The sequence below is a fragment of the Oncorhynchus masou genome, chromosome 17 (genome assembly GCF_036934945.1).
Source record: "Oncorhynchus masou masou isolate Uvic2021 chromosome 17, UVic_Omas_1.1, whole genome shotgun sequence".
Classification (NCBI taxonomy): Eukaryota; Metazoa; Chordata; class Actinopteri; order Salmoniformes; family Salmonidae; genus Oncorhynchus; species Oncorhynchus masou.
The window spans coordinates 30,332,060-30,345,613 of record NC_088228.1 but is presented as its reverse complement, the minus strand read 5'-3'; the positions used below and the strand labels follow the sequence as shown (position 1 = coordinate 30,345,613).

Below are 13,554 nucleotides of genomic sequence, written 5' to 3'. Positions count from 1 at the left end.
GAGTGACACATTCTGTTTGTTATAATGGTAAACCTAATCAGTAGTGAGGAACTTGGCTCAAAAAAGGTCAGCTGAGGGAATTAAATAAATCAGATACATCTTTCACACAACTCTGACAGAGAGTCTTCAGAGGCCCGATTCAAACTCAAGAATAGTAGAAAGACAACATTGAGGGAAACAGAAATGCTTTTGGCCATCCTTCACAATGGCTGAACATTTTGTATGAACATAGACATCACTCCAGATTTAAGTTGACATTTTCCGTATTTGCAGGTCCCCAGGACATCAGGAGACACACCTAAAACCGTCCACAATGAGTGCCCAGAGTTGGGATTGAACCAATGATGAAGTGCATTCGGAAAGTATTCAGACACCTTGGCTTTTTCCAAATGTTCTTACGTTATAGCCTTGTTCTAAAATGGATTGAATTATTTTCTTCCATCATCAATCTACAAACAATACCCCATAATGACAAAGCAAAAACAGGCTTATAGACTGTTTTGCACATTAATAAAACATATAAAACATAAGTATTACATAAGTATTCAGACCCTTTGCTATGAAACTCAAAATTGATGCATCCTGATTCCATTGATCATCCTTGAGATGTTTCTACAACTTGATTGGAGTCCAGCTGTGGTAAATTCAATTGATTGGACATGATTTGGAAAGGCACACACCTGTCTATTTAAGGTCCCACAGTTGGCAGAGCATGTCAGAGCAAAAACCAAGCCATGCGGTCGAAGGAATTGTCCATTGAGCTCCGAGACAGTATTGAACAGAACTTGGGAAGGGCACTAAAAAAGCTCTGCAGCATTGAAGGTCACCAAGAACACACTCGTGGTCTGCGGTTGTAAGACAGGTTGGACGTACTGCCAAATTCTCTAAAACAACATTGGAGGCGGCTTATGGTAGAGCAATTAACATTAAATTCTCTGGCAACAGCTTTGGTGGACATTCCTGCAGTCAGCATGCCAATTGCACGCTCCCTCAAAACTTGCTACATCTGTGGCATTGTGTTGTGACAAAACTGCTCATTTTAAAGTGGCCTTCTATTGTCCCCAGTACAAGGTGCACCTGTGTAATGATCATGCTGTTTAATCAGCTTCTTGATATGCCACACCTGCCAGGTGGATGGATTATATTGGCAAATGAGAAATGCTCACTAACAGGAATGTAAACAAATGGGTGGGTGGGGTTGAGGAGGTGAGTTGGGACAGGGGCCTCAACACCTCAGCCGTGGTGTGGGGTGAGGTTGGGGGTGGGAGTGAGTGTGTGCACAACATGAGAGAAATAAGCTTTTTGTACACAAATAACATTTCTGAGATGTTTTATTTCAGCTCATGAAACATGGGACCAACACTTTTTGTTCAGTGTATTTATGTTTTTTTTTAATATAGTGTGAACAGTCACATTAAAACTATAAAAAATATATTTTTACGTTTTTATGTTAACTCACATAATATAATTTAAAAGTATGCATGAAGGTGTCTGTAATAGAACAAATATAGCAAAAACAAATCTAGACATTAATAAATGCATTTCTATAGCTTCCAAAATAGTTTTTACAAAGGTGGGGGAGTGCCAAGATGGAGGTGCAGTAGCTTCAAAACAGCTCTCCTGTCTGTCATCTAGTGTATACATTAATCATTGGATTGAACTCGCAGTACATGGAGCAGGAGCTGGCTGATTAGACCGCTGCGCCATCTGTCCACAATGAGTTAGAAAGGCCAATCTTAATTAATGGCTAAACTCAACCGTGGAGTTGTTTTTCTGTTTTGACCCTATCCCAAACCTGCAATAGAAAAACCTTTCATGAATGAACTTCAGTTCACTGTGGGATTAAAAATAATAAATGCCAGGGCATTCTTAAACGCTCCACAAACAATTTAATGGATCTCTCAAAAGAGAGCAGTCGTGAGACGAACGAATAGAGACGGCACATTGACACACGAGAGACTTTGGACAAATTTCAATGAGTCATGTCAATTCTAGGCAAGATAAAGAGAGCCAGAGAGCCAGGGAGAGAGCCATTATTTGACCGAATAGTCAGATAGTCATCCCATCCACGGGCCTGACAGGAATGGCTTTGTTCACCCACCGGTATGGGGTGAGGGTGGGGTTGAGGAGGTGAGTTGGGACAGGGGCCTCAACACCTCAGCCGTGGTGTGGGGTGAGGGTGGGAGTGAGGAGGTGAGTTGAGACAGGGGCCTCAACACCTCAGCCGTGGTGTGGGGTGGGGGTGGGGGTGGGAGTGAGGAGGTGAGTGGGGACAGGGGCCTCAACACCTCAGCCGTGGTGTGGGGTGAGGGTGGGGGTGGGAGTGAGGAGGTGAGTGGGGACAGGGGCCTCAACACCTCAGCCGTGGTCTGGGGTGAGGGTGGGGGTGGGAGTGAGGAGGTGAGTGGGGACAGGGGCCTCAACACCTCAGCCGTGGTGTGGGGTGAGAGTGGGGGTGGGAGTGAGGAGGTGAGTGGGGACAGGGGCCTCAACACCTCAGCCGTGGTGTGGGGCGAGGGTGGGGGTGGGAGTGAGGAGGTGAGTGGGGACAGGGGCCTCAACACCTCAGCCGTGGTGTGGGGTGAGAGTGGGGAGGTGAGTGGGGACAGGGGCCTCAACACCTCAGCCGTGGTGTGGGGCAAGGGTGGGGGTGGGAGTGAGGAGGTGAGTGGGGACAGGGGCCTCAACACCTCAGCCGTGGTGTGGGGTGAGGGTGGGGGTGGGAGTGAGGAGGTGAGTGGGGACAGGGGCCTCAACACCTCAGCCGTGGTGTGGGGTGAGGGTGGGGGTGGGAGTGAGGAGGTGAGTGGGGACAGGGGCCTCAACACCTCAGCCGTGGTGTGGGGTTACACCACCAAAGGGGGAAAAAAGGCATCCTGGAAAACAGCTCATCAATAGCCAGAGAAATTATATTGTAATGCTGACTAATGTGGCTATTGCAGTTTGTGTGTGTGTGTGTGTGTGTGTGTGTGTGTGTGTGTGTGTGTTAACTAAGGGCTGGACTTCAGAGCTCTTAGGATACATTTTGCAACCATGCAGGTAGGGTTGTCAAACACTTAGGCAGGTATAGACAGGCAGTTAGGCCCGCCCTTGGCATTGAACACCTAGCTTGTAGTCAGTGTGAACGACACACCTACATTCCTACTGCCTGACCGACTGCCCTCTCCAAGTTCAACTACACTACATAGACAGTCACAGATATCACTAAATGTGCACTTAACACTATTACAAAGACTTTGGTGACCTTGGTATGAAAAAAAATCTTAAAGGGAAAACAAAAGAAAATTGCAAATCATGACGTGTACCTGTGCACCCTTATTAAGAGCCAAGGATCAGAAGGGAACAAACCTTTGCTAAAGCCAATCAATCCAAAGTACTTCTAACGTTTTCAGGCGTGTTTTTTTTCTCACAAAGTATGCATAACAAACTACGACATGCTTCCCTAAAAGTTTCCGTTTTCAATCTGAACGTCACTATATTTGAATAAACCTTTCAAACCTTCATCTTTCATTCTCCTCTTGAAGAGTGGTGGATTTTGCTTAATTATGTAAATATGATGTAACACTAGAACGTGTGATGCAATGCACTTGGAGCAAACCTGTCAGATACAGGCTTTCAAGTTCAACATTGTGCAACGTGTCATCTGCTAACGCCTATGAAAAGAGCCATGCTTAATTCAGATTGTAACTCAACTGCAAGGGATATACAGCAAACATAAGTCTTTTCAACACATGGACAAATCACTATAGCTCATTGTTGTGTTTCTCATTCAACTTCGATGAGTAACTTCTCAAATGCACACTGGATCCCACACTGTCAACGCTAAAAGAGCAGCACTAGGAGACTGAAAAGATTTGGCATGGGTCCCCAGATCCTCAAAAAGTTATACAGCTGCACCATCGAGAGCATATTGACCGGTTGCATCACCGCCTGGGTATGGCAACTGCTCGGCATCTGACCGTACAGAGGGTAGTGTGTACAGCCCAGTACATCACTGGGGCCAAGCTTCCTGACATCCAGGACCTATATACCAGGCGGTGTCAGAGGAAGGCCCAAATTGTCAAAGACTCCAGTCACCCAAGTCATAGACTAATCTCTCAAGTCTAGGTCCAAAAGGCTCCTTAACAGCTTCTACCCCCAAGCTGTAAGATTCTGAACAATTCATCAAATGGCCACACGGACAATTTATATTGACTATTTACACTGCTACTACTCGCTGTTTACTATCTATGCATAGTCACTTCACAAATTACATCGACTAACCTGTACCTACGCACATCGACTCAGTACCGGTACCCCCTGTATACAGCCTCATTATTGTTATGTAGTTTTCTTGTGTTACTTTTAGATTTTTATTACATTTTTTTTACTTTAGTTTATTTCAAAAAATATTTTCTTAACTCTATTTCTTGAACTGCATTGGTTAAGGCTTGTAAAGTAAGCATTTCACGGTAAGGTACACCGACACCTGTTGTATTCGGCGCATGTGACAAATAAAACCCGATTTGATTTGGGCTAGCTCAACACAGTGCTTAAGATGTCGCTCTCTCAGTTCCCCATCATTACAGTGTGTAAAGCCCTCCTAATTTAGCCCTGGTTGGCTGCCAAAAGCATCTCAATGGCACGTCACCACCGTTGACCATTTGAATGCCTCCTGCTTTTAGCTGTGTCCCTACGAGGCCAGCGGCATTAGCTAGGACATGCATTACCAACCACACTGGCTCGGTCTCTGGGAAACAGAGCAGACTGTATAGTACAGTACCAACCACCCATACTGTTACTAACCAAACAGCTAATGTTAACTTAAAGCATCATAAACGGACAAGGCAAACTCATATGAGAGAACAGGCAAGACCCTCATCTCTCTCGGTAGAAGTAATCCAAATGACATGCATACACTCTGTGATGCAAAACAGTTTTCAGTAATTACTAGCCAAATAAGAACACAACTGCATTTGAAACGGAATGCGTGGAGGGAAAAGTACATTAACAAAACGCAAAAGCTAAAAGAGGAATGGTTTCTAACCTCTGGGGCCCGAAGCCTTGAAATGCCACCTCATCCTAAACTTTCCCTTCCATGTGTTTTCAATTTGCCCTTTTTCCTAAGAGCAGCATACCCCTGTTCTTGTTGAACTATAAAAAGGGAACTTTTTTCACAGAGTGGTTGAGGGAGGGAGGGGGGGGCTGTACAGAACTCGGGGCAATAAGTGCTGGGGAATATATTCATCAATCTTACAGGGAATCTTACCTTGACCTTTGCTGCAGTCGATGCCTGCCAGAGTCTCTATGGAAACTAGCTGAGGCTTTTTATTCCCAGCCAGGGGATATTTGCCAGTCTCTTTGCTCAGGGGTTGGGGCTGGAGTTTACATTTACCGTTGGGCGGTTGTTGCTGCTCCTTCCTCCTAAAGCGGCTGGCTATGAGCTGCCACACGCTGGGCTCTTCATGGGCTGGTTTAGTGGAGGAGGACAGTCTGGCTGGGTAGAGGGGCACCTCCATCACCTTGACCTTGCCCTGGCTGTGGTACTGAATGTTCTGCATCCCTCCATCATTTTCCCTCTCGTAAGGGGGTGGCAGGGACCTCCCGGTGAGATAGGAGAAGGGCCGCGAGGGGAGAGATGTCTCTTGCCCGATACTTTTAGTGCGTGAGCGTTCCTCTGCTGTCACTTCGGATATTTCCACTCTCCCCCGCGGCCGGTTCCTCCTGATCCGCAAACTGAGACTCCGGCGTAAGGAGCTCAGGGTCTTCTTGGGGACATCCAGCCTGCTGGGGGGCTTGGAACCTGGGGCTCGGGCTCCCTCCTTATCCTTCTCCTTGTCCTGGGCTGGTCGGCCAAAGATCCTCCAGCGGCCGAACAGACCTCTAACCTGGCTTCCCCTATGGCTATCCAGCTCGTCCTGAGATACAGAGCCCTTCTTCCTCAGCTCCAACATTGTCATACTGACTGGTCTCTGTTTCCAGGTCTGCTGCCGGACCCTGGGGACCCCCTTCTCCTCAGCCACTGTCCGCTGAGTGAGCACCTCCGGCTTGAGGCCGTCCACCGCCCGGAGCTCTGCCCTCCTGGTCCAGCACTGCTGGGGGGGACCGTCCAGAGATCCTGTAGCCACCCGTCTGGAGCTCTGCTGGGAGTGGGACCTGTGGGACCCAGGCTGCAACAGGGCAGGGCTAAGGTTGGGGCCTCCCAGCATGCACACACTCCTGGGCCTCCTGGGTTTGTCTGTTCTGTCCTGGTCACTTAGCGAGCCTCGTTGCTGCCAGGCTGGGGCTCCATACATGCTCACCACCCTCCTGCTGTCTGGCGCAGCACTGTCCTGGGATGGCTTCCTGCGGAGCACAGCCCGGGGTAGACGGCCACCGCCGACCAGAACACCACCATTATGCCCAAGGAGAGACCCTTCGTACTGGGGAGAAATGTCCTGTCCCTGGGTTTCTACCTGGGTCTTCTGTTGCTCTGGAGCTGCTGTGGCTGTATCTACCTCTACTCCTACCGCTGTAGTCTCCCAGTCTGACTGAGAAGGTTGGGCTGCTGCTGGAGCTGCTGAGTTATTGGAGGGCTGTTGCAGTTGGAGAAACCGGTCCGTTGTCATTTCCCCCCCATCCTCCTTCTCTACCTCCTCCTCCTCCTGCACTGCATCCTCCCTCCTCCTCTCCACTCTGCCTGTGTGGCTCAGGGAGGGCCACCTGCCAAGATCCTGCCGTATCCTGCCCAGGCTGAAGCGTCCCTCCTCCCCCTGCAGCGCCTGCTGTCGTGCCCTAGTGCTCCCGGCTGCAGGATGACTTTGCTCCAGTGGGGCATATCGGGCGGCCTGGACCGCCACCGACCTCGAACCCACCTCCTCACGGCCCAGAGTTCCATTCAGGATGACAGAAATGTGGTCCACCGCGGTCTTACCTCCTCCTGACTGGTGGGCTGTGACAGCTTTACTTGCGGCCCCGGGGATAGTCCGCTCCGTTGCCTGACTGCTCAGTAGTAGCATGGCACGGCCCTGCACTCCCCCCCCCCACACACACAGGCATGCACAATCTAGCCCAATTGAAACACACACGCATGTGCACTCACACTCCTCTCCCCAGTGTGGTGGTGTTTACGGTTGCTCAGTGTGGTGGTGTTTACGAGTCCCTCACTTCCAGGCTGCATTCCAACCCCAGGCATAATCCTTAACCTTTGACATGATTAAAAATAAATAAATAAGTCAAACAAGCCAAGGCAAAGCTGCTGTGCCACCTGCATAACCCTAGAGCCTTATACTCTGCAGTCAACAGCAGCACCGCAACAGGCTGCAGGACAGTGGGTCACTGGCTGCACTCTCTCCTCATTTCTACTTTGTTCCACTTGTACCTGTCCGGCGTGAGGGTGAGCAACAGCTAAAACAACCCTTCCAGTGTTTGCCTTGGAACAACCAAATGCATGTTGGTCATACCTGCGAGGCCTTGAGCAAAATCTGAAAAACTGAGACATCATCTCCTTCTTGGCAAGTTGTGAGTTATGAGCAATCCCTTTTCTGCCGACCGGCGCAGACAAAACTCTTCATCTCCGAGCCCTTGCCTGCTGCACATAGCTTGAGGGAGTATGTCTGTTTGAACTTTCCAGTAGCCTCCCTACCCCTCGGGACAGTTGGAAAACAAGGACCGGATCCAAACGGGGTCGTCGGCTCAGCATTAAAGCACACTAACTCCCTGAACCGAGTTTCCCCTCGGGATCTCTAGAGGCATTTCAGCCCCAACAGAGTAAAATGGACGACGGTGAACAGTAAGAATAGGATCCAGGGAAGAGGGAGCTTAGCATCCACTGCTGCTGCTGCAGTCAACAAAGGCAGGATCCCCAAAACACACTGCTATGAAAGAGAACTGTGTCTCCAGGGCCTCTCTCGGCCTCCCTCCCTCTCAGTCTTTCCCTCTCTGCCTCGCTTTACCTTCCCCCGTCTCCCTTTCGCTCTCGCTCGCCCAGTCTCCCTTTCCATCAAGTTCTCTACAACCAAACAAACGGGGAGAGGGGACACGAAAAAAAAGGCAGAGATTTTCCCATGGCTCACGAGAGGAGGAGGCGGAGAAACAGGGAGTGGAAGTACCAGTGAATTCCTGGCACACAGCATCCATATATCCAGGTTTTAGACGCTACTTAAAGCACTGCTAATCCTAGGGTCCGCCAAAGGCAGACTACATGGGTCGCACACAGGTGGGTCGGATAGCTTTACAGGGCAAGATTAGGGGAAAAAAATGTTCTGTAGCTCTCACTGTAAAAAACAAACACTAGGAAAGCTCAAGGCAGAGTAGCCTAATTGTGTGAAAGCAAGATGAATCACAGTCACCTAGCCCGACAGCGCTAAATGCAGATACATTTTATGGCAGGGGGCATTTTATTTTTTACAGTTTTGTTAATTACCGAAAGACTTAGTTAGTGACGACTTTTGTATGAAAACAAACTAATAATAATTCCGAATCTGTTTTTCTGGGGCCATCTCTGACGAAGTAAATTAACCTTTTGAGGGGAACAATTTAATAGCTCGTAAGTCATTGTTAGTAACAGATTGGTTGCAATAAACTTGTTATTTTAATGTCATTTCACTGATTAATTTGCCACATTCCAGCTCTACATTCTACTTTGGCAGAGCTTTTGGTGTTCAATTAGGCTTGGCCAATCAAATGGGAACCAGTCAATAACGGCACGGTACAAATTCAATATTCTTATCTTGGGGTTACAGAGTGAAACATACTGTTGAGGGCCACTAGAAAATAGCCTCACTTTAGATGAAGCCCCTTTATAAGTAGGCTAGAAATGCAAAAATAAGGTACCTGATATTGGAACACACCTTGAGAATTCTTTCTAAAAAATACATACATGGCACCAAAAAAAAACAGAATATATTATGGTAACTCTTTTAGTTGCTTTTATACCTTTTTTGTAGTTACATTGCAATTATACTAGTAACGACATTATGTGAACATGTTGTTATAAAATACTATAGTAAATTAGTCATCAGAGCACATGTAGAGAACCAGGGTTGCATGAGGCCATGACTCCGACAGGACATCTGTACAGATTATATCTGACAGACAGATGTAAAACAGCACCCAGACGTCATGTGTCAACTGAATCATACGAAAGGCAAACAACCAACTGTTCTCTATACAGAAAAACACGAGGCCCTTGAAAGATTCAAAACATGTTCTCAAACAGTTGCACTACTGGTGTTCAAAATAGTAATAGCCTATTTTTGACAAAAGGTGACTTTATACCTAACATGAAATCTATTTCTCCATCTAGGTGTTAGCAAGTGTCGTTATTGCATAACGTGAGTAGAAACGGAGTATGAGAAATAGTGTGGTAGAAGTGGTGGATGTACTCACAATCATACAGTACAATGGTCACGGTCATCTCATACACCGTCATGCCATTGTCTGGTACAGTTTATTGTTATGTGGTGAAGGCCACCTTCAAGACCTCCCAAGCATATTTCCAGGAAGTCTGGGTTGTGGATACCACCTTTCAGACAGGTTTCTCAAATACGAAACAAGCCAAAGGTTTTCTGATTTTGCAAAAATATCCTCACAAAAGCACAAGATAAATGTTCATAAAATGGTCAGAAGCAAATTGAATGAAAACACTGCTCAAATAATAGCTAGCAAATAGATTCATACTCCAGATAACTGCTTTGAGAGCTTGCTGCTTCAACTCAGCTGTTAGTCATAACGATCTGCTAACCTGCTGCTGCGCTGCGTGTCGTGTCCAGGTTTCTGTTACCTGTGTCCAGGTAGGCAGGGTTGGAAATAACCTGCGTCTCATTAGCCAGTAGACAGTCCTCTTCACTCCAGTGGATGTGGTGGTGCCTGTTCCGTCTGCGGACCCCGAAACACAGCATCATTGTCCCAGACTTTCAAGGGGCACGACTTCACTTACTTGTCTTAGTCCTTCCGCTCCTTGCGGAGCAAAAGTCCCACAGGCCACAACCGAGCCATACAAATTCACCTTCCAACCCTCACGCTTCAAAATGAATGACAACCCAGCTCCTATTTTCCATCATCGTCTTGTTTCTTTTTCCCTATTTTCTTTCATATTCTCTCTCTTTCCTCTCAGGTTTCTATTTCAACTTCCACTGGAGACAAACTCTGGATCCAAAAGATGGTAATTGCCCTGGTCCTGTGTATGATGTAGTCGCAGGAGACTTCGTGGCAGACAGCTCTGAAGTGTTGTGGCAGGGCTGAGTTGTATCCTAACACACTGACCTGGTCAGGAAGACGACAACCATGCATCAGGTGATGGAACTCGGATCCGTTTCCTCCTCCTGGTAATCCGCTGAGGAGGAGGGGTCTATAGGGCCTATACCTAAAACAACACTCTGATTGGATTATTAGGCTAATCCTTTGCCCCATGGCCAGAATGGACATCCATTAATAAGCTCTGGTCAGCCATAGGATCTCTCATTCTTCGTCCATAACCTCATGGCAACAGAGGACAAGCAAGCTGTGTTGTGTGTTTCTCTATCTTCTCTCTCACTTTGTAGACAGAGTGCTGCTACACACATCCTGTAGCCCCAGTCCTGTAACTCTTGACAGACCGGCCATGTTTGGGGGTTTTCAATGAGAGTCTCTGTGTGTGTGTTAATGTCTAATGTCTGTGTTCTCATTTGTCCTAGTCACTAACCACGTATCCATCCAACCTATTCATGTGGAAGAATTACCTGACGCATGAAAAAAAAGTCGTGACCAGGCTGATGGAAACATGAAACGCCAACAAACAAATTTGTTCGACATGGTGGGATATTTTTGTGTCGGTAAAATTAATTACGCAGGAAATGGAGGTGGAAGTGCCTTTATGGACAAATATTGATATATAATAACCATCATATTGAGGTAAACTTGAAGTCAAACAATGATACGTTGTGTGGTCCTCCCACTACGACACGGGAAAGCATGCAGTTTATTAAGCTACAGACTAAATACATTCTGAACTTCACAGGGTGGTGAATCTGCAAGGTGACGAGCTTGATGCTCTTTTCCAATAAATATCGAAGGACTTAATCTGGTGACATGATGATCGATGCTTGGCTGCCGCTTGACAAATACTAATTACATCACTGTTCTCCATAATAATCTCAATATGTAAGTAGCCTACCTGCACTGTGTCTGAGAACTGTTGGTTAAAGCACCAAGACCAGAGTGGGCACATTTGCTATATATAACCCAACATTCTTCTTTGCTATATATAACCCAACATTTCATTAGAGTTGAAAATGTGATGGAAACCCATTTAACGTATTAGTATTTAACTTAGTATTTTTCTTTCGGTACATGGGACTTTAGTGGTAGAAGTTATTTTTATGTGCACTACATCACTCACAGACTTTTATTCGCAAAAAGTCTGTTCGATGGAAACACATCTCTGGTGGAAAATTTGCATGTTGTTTTATGCAGATTTTAGAATTTTGGCATGAAAATTTGTTGTAAATTGGATGGAAACCTAGCTATTATGATGTCTACAGTGTATAATAGCTCAGACACACCGGTAGGACTGTCAAATGTTTGCCTGCCGACAGAACTAAAACACCTCTAAACAGAGTGTTGGCAGTCAATTTCGGTGTTCACGCAGCAAAGACCATGAAGTCGTCAGCCACTCAGCCTTGTTAAAATACTCCAAACCAGAAGGTGGCAGTAGCGTAGTTTGGCAAAGCATGTCTGTGTGTGTTGCTTTATGGTGTAGTCAATGTTAGCTAGCTAGCTGCGCAAATGTTGCTATTTCTGTAGAAAGTAGAGGTGTGCCAAGTAGTCAGACAAAACGAGTATCGTAACAGATACGGGCAGTTTTCTGGATACGATTATGATCGTATTTTTGACAGTATTTTTTTTTTTTACAATTAACCGTGATCGAAAAAAACATGATTTTCAGATGCCAGGGCGTATCTTTCTCATGTTAGCCAGTCAAGAGAGGTGCTGCCTGGTCTAAACTCAACTGGATAGTTTTCCTGTCTGTAAAGACAAGGGTGGGCTGTACGTGGCGCAGCGGTCTAAGGCACTGCATCTCAGTGTTCTAAGGCATCACTACAGACACAATGGTTCAAATCCAGGCTGTATCACAATCAGCCGTGATTGGGAGTCCCATAGGGCGGCACACAATTGGCCCAGTGTCGTCCGGGTTTGGCTGGTTGTGAAAGAATAACAATCTGTTATTAACTGACTTGCTTGGTTAAATAAAACACCAAAACGATCTTGCTGGTATGATTGGATAGAGTGAAGCAGTATTTCTCAGTCCACTCGTTTCATACACTGAACAAAAATATAAACTCAACAATTTCAAAGATTTTACTGAGGTTCACAGTTCATGCAAGGAAATCAGTCAATTGAAGTAAATTCATTATTTCACATGACTGGCAATACAAATATGCATCTGTTGGTCACAGACACTTTAAAAAAAGGTAGGGGCGTGGATCAGAAAACCAATCAGTATTTTGTGTGACCACCACTTGCCACTTGCGGCGTGACACATCTCCTTTGCATAGAGTTGATCAAGCTGTTGATTGTGGAATGTTGTTCCACTCCCCTTCAATGGCTGTGCAAAGTTGCTGGATATTGGCAGGAACTGGAACACGCTGTCGTACACGTCGATCCTGAGCATCCCAGACATGCTCAATGGGTGACATGTCTGGTGAGCATGCAGGCCATGGAAGAACTTTGACATTTTCAACTTCAAGGAATTGTGTACAGATCCTTGCGACATGGGGCTGTGCATTATCATGCTGAAACATGCGGCGGATGAATGGCACGTCAATGGGCCTCAGGAGCTCATCACTGAATTTCTGTGCATTCAAATTGTCATTGATAAAATGTAATTGTGTTTGTTGCTTATGCCTGCCCATACGATAACCCCACCGCCACCATGGGGCACTCTGATCACAACCTTGACATCCCAGCAAATCACTCGCCCACACAAAGCCATACAACGCAGTACAGTTGAAACTGAGATTCATCCCTGAAGAGCACACTTCTCCAGTGTGCCAGTGGCCATCAAAGTTGGCATTTGCCCAATGAAGTAGGTTACAACACCAAACTGCAGTCAGGTCAATACCCTGGTGAGGACAACAAGCACACAGATGAGCTTACCTGAGATGGTTTCTGACAATTTGTGCAGAAATTCTTTGGTTGCACAAACACACAGTTTCACCAGCTGTCCGGGTGGCTATTCTCCAACAATTCCACATGTGAAGAAGCCAGAATCCTGGCCTGGAGTGGTTACACGTGGTCTGCGGTTGTGAGGACAGTTGGACATACTGCCAAATTTTCTAAAATATCGATGGAGGCGGCTTATGGTAGAGAAATTAACATTACATTCTCTGGCAACAGCTTTGGTGGACATCCCTGCAGTCAGCATGCCAATTGCACTCTCCCTCAAAACTTGTGGTGTTGTGTGACAAAACTAAACACTTTAGAGTGGCCTTCTATTGTTCCCAGCACAAGGTGCACCTGTGTAATGATCATGCTGTTTAATCAGCTTCTTGATATGTGACACCTGTCAGGTGGATGGATTATCTTGGCAAAGGAGAAATGCTCCCTAACAGGGAT

The 13,554-nt window shown here is 46.5% G+C and overlaps 1 protein-coding gene across 2 annotated transcripts in view; it reads right to left on the bottom strand.

Annotated features, from left to right (window-relative positions):
- The window catches only part of LOC135558835 (arf-GAP with GTPase, ANK repeat and PH domain-containing protein 3-like), a 242,799-nt gene that overhangs the window by 137,566 nt on the left and 91,679 nt on the right, over window positions 1-13,554 (bottom strand). The window contains exon 1 of one of the 2 annotated variants that reach the window (XM_064993001.1): window positions 5,249-6,997. The exons of the other annotated variant lie outside the window; for it this stretch is intronic. Coding sequence (XP_064849073.1) covers window positions 5,249-6,977 — 1,729 coding nt within the window. The 5' untranslated portion in view covers window positions 6,978-6,997. Of the gene's footprint in view, window positions 1-5,248; window positions 6,998-13,554 lie in introns of those variants that run through there. 2 annotated transcript variants of the gene reach the window in all.